This window comes from Chrysochloris asiatica, unplaced genomic scaffold (assembly GCF_000296735.1).
Source record: "Chrysochloris asiatica unplaced genomic scaffold, ChrAsi1.0 scaffold00023, whole genome shotgun sequence".
Classification (NCBI taxonomy): domain Eukaryota; kingdom Metazoa; phylum Chordata; class Mammalia; order Afrosoricida; family Chrysochloridae; genus Chrysochloris; species Chrysochloris asiatica.
In genome coordinates this window covers 18,362,942-18,366,055 of record NW_006408541.1, presented here as the reverse complement: position 1 = coordinate 18,366,055, position 3,114 = coordinate 18,362,942, and the positions used below count along the sequence as shown (strand labels likewise).

At 45.3% G+C, this 3,114-nt stretch overlaps 1 protein-coding gene across 1 annotated transcript in view; it reads right to left on the bottom strand.

Annotated features, from left to right (window-relative positions):
• The window catches only part of MATN4 (matrilin 4), a 21,605-nt gene that overhangs the window by 10,965 nt on the left and 7,526 nt on the right, over positions 1–3,114 (bottom strand). The window contains exons 4-6 of the mRNA XM_006839258.1: positions 577–699; positions 373–495; positions 174–296 (exon numbers count right to left, since the gene is read on the bottom strand). Of these exons, the coding sequence (XP_006839321.1) occupies positions 174–296; positions 373–495; positions 577–699 (369 nt within the window). The remainder of the gene's footprint in view (positions 1–173; positions 297–372; positions 496–576; positions 700–3,114) is intronic.

The following is a 3,114-nucleotide window of genomic DNA, read 5'->3' as shown; positions in this document are numbered from 1 at the left end:
AAAGTAATCCCAGTAGCAGGGCTGAGAGGAAAGAGAAGACACACTTTCTCAACTCTCTACCTCAAACATACACACACGCTTACATCACAGGCTTGAGCCACAGCAAGGACAAAGCCAAGGACACTCAGGATGTGAGCAGTCACAGGCAGAACACCCTCCCACCGAAAACTCACGGTTGCAGCTCTTGCCATCTGCCTGGAGCTGCCGCCCCTCAGGGCACAGGCATCGGTAGGACAGGCCTTCGCTCACACATTGGAATGCACAGCCATGGTCCACACCATTGCAAAGGTCCCGAGCTAAAAGGAGAAAGAGGTCAGGACGAGTCACAGTGGGCCCCTGACCCCCACACAAACGCAGGAGACGCTTCCTAACCCTGGCAACTCCTCCCATCGGGCAGCAAGTCATGGCCCTGTCTGCAGCGGCAGCGGGGCCCACGGGCGGTGCTGACACACTCATGCTGACAACTGTGGTTCCCGAAGCTGCAGTGGTCCACGGCTGGTGGGAAGCAAGAGAGTGAGGTGTCACCTCTGACTGGAGATGGGAGTCGGGGTGCTGGAGGAGGGGGTGTTCACTCACCTCTGCAGCTCCTTTGATCCCGCCGGAGCACAAAGCCAGCTCGGCAGTGACAGGAATAGGAACCTGGAGAGCTGACACATTGATGTTCACATCCATGGGTCCCTTGGGCACACAGGTCAATGGCTGAGGAAAAGGGGAGCTCAGCATATGTCCTGGGGCTGCCCCTCTCAGCCCTGACGGCACAACCACCTGAAGCTTTAAAACATACCTGTGCCCAGGTCTCAAACATTACAGATCCAGATGTAATTGTGTTGGGGGGGACCCGGTGTTGTTAGGTGCCTTCCATTCAATTTTGACGCATAGTAACCTCATATGACACAGCAGAACTGCCCAGAGGATGCAATCTGTACAGACACAGATCACCAGCTTGTTCTCCTGTGGAGTCACTGAGTGGGTTCGAACCACCAACCTTTTGTTAACCTCGAAGTACTTAATCATTGTGCCACCAGGGCTCTTTGGCTTGTTGCTGTTATTGTTAGGTGTCACCGAGTTGGCATCTCACAACAACAGAATGAAAGGCTGCCCAGTCCTGCATCATCCTCACAACTGTTGCTACGCTTGAGTTCATTGTTGCTGTCACTGTGCCAATCCATCTTGTGGGGGGGTCTGTCCTTGGTCCCTCCTGACAACATGTCCAAAGTATGAGAGACAAAGTCTTGCCATCCTGGCTTCTAAGGAGCACTCTGGCTGTACTTCTCCCAACACAGATTTGTTTGTTCTTCTGGCAGTCCATGGCATTTTTAATATTCTCCTCCAACACCATAATTAAAATGAATCGATTCTTCTACGGTCTTCCTTATTCATTGTCCAACTTTCACATGCCTATGAGGCAACTGAAAATACCATGGGATGGGTCAGGCACATGTTAGTCCTCAAAGTGATATCTTGGCTCTTTGACACTTTAAAGAGGTCTTTGGCAGCAGATTTGCCGAATGTAATATGTTGTTTGACTTCTTGGCAGCTGCTTCCATGAGTGTTGTTTGTAGATCCAAGAGGCTGCTTCAGTCTTCTCTCCATTTATCTTGATGGTATTTATTGGTTCCACTGTGAGGATCTTTGTTTTCTTTACACTGAAATGCAATCCATACTGAAGGCTGTAGTCTTTAATTTTCATCAATATTTTAAGTCCTCTTTGCTTCCAGCAAGCAAGGTTGTATCATCTGCATATCACAGGTTGTTAATGAGTCTTCTAATCCTGATGCCATGTACTCCTTCATATAATACAGCTTCTCAAATTATTTGCTCAGCATACAGATTTAATGTTACTGATGTTGTTAAGTGCTGTCAAGTCTGTTGCGACTCATAGCAACCCTATATAGTGCTTCCGATAAGTATGGTGAAAGGATAGAACCCTGACACACACCTTTGCGGATTTTAAACCATTCGGTATCCCCTTATTCTATTCAAACAACTGTCTCTTGGTCTATGTGCAGGTTCCTAACAAGCACAACTAAGTGTTCTGTAATACCCATTCTTCCCAATACTATCCATAGTTGATTATGATTCATACTGTCAATGCCTTTGCATAGTCATTAAAGCACAAATAAACATCTTTCTGGGAGTGCAGTAGGATAAGCATTGGACTGTGGGCTACAAGGTCAGTGGTTCGAACCTACCATCTGCTCTACAGGTAAAAGATGGGACTTTGGGTTCCTGAAAAGATTTACAGCCTCAGAAACCTTATACAGGGTCGCTATGAGTCAGAATTGACCCGACAACACTTAACACCACCAACAAAAACATCTTTCTGGTATTCTCAACTTTCAGCCAAGATCCATCTGATAGCAGCAATGATATTCATAGGTCCATGTCCTCTCCTGCATCCTGCTTGAAGTTCTGACAGCTCCCTGTTGATGTAGTGCTTCAATCATTTTTGAATGATCTTCAGCAAAATTTTCCTTGCATGTGATATTGTTTCATGATTTCTGCATACCATTGGGTCGCCTTTCTTTGACATGGCTACAAATATGGATCTCTTACAATCAGTTGGCCACATAGCTGTCATCCAAATTTCTTGGCATACATGAGTGAGTACCTCCAGTGGTGCATCAGTTTGTTGAAACATTTCAATTTGTATTCCATCAACTCCTGGAGCCTTGCTTTTCACCAATGCCTTCAGTGCAGCTTAGACATCTTCCTTCAGTACCTTGATCACATGCTACCTCTTGAAATGGTTGCACATCAACAATTCTTTTTGGTACAGTGACTCTGTGTATTCCTTACATCTTCTTTTGATGCTTCCTGCATCATCCAATATTTTGTGTTTAGAATTCTATTTTGCAACTTGATGCTTGGATTTCTTTCTTTAGTTTTTTCTCAACTCAAGAATTGCTGATCACGTTCTATCCTTTTGGTTTTCTAACTCCAGGTCTTTGCACATTCCATTATAATATTTTGTCTCCTTGACCTGCCCTTTGAAATTTTCTGTCCAGCTCTTTTCTTTCCTCATTTTCTCCAGTTGCTTTAGCTTCTCTATGCTCAAGAACAAGTTTCAGAGTCTCTTCTGACATCCATTTTTATCTTTTCTTTCTGTCCTGT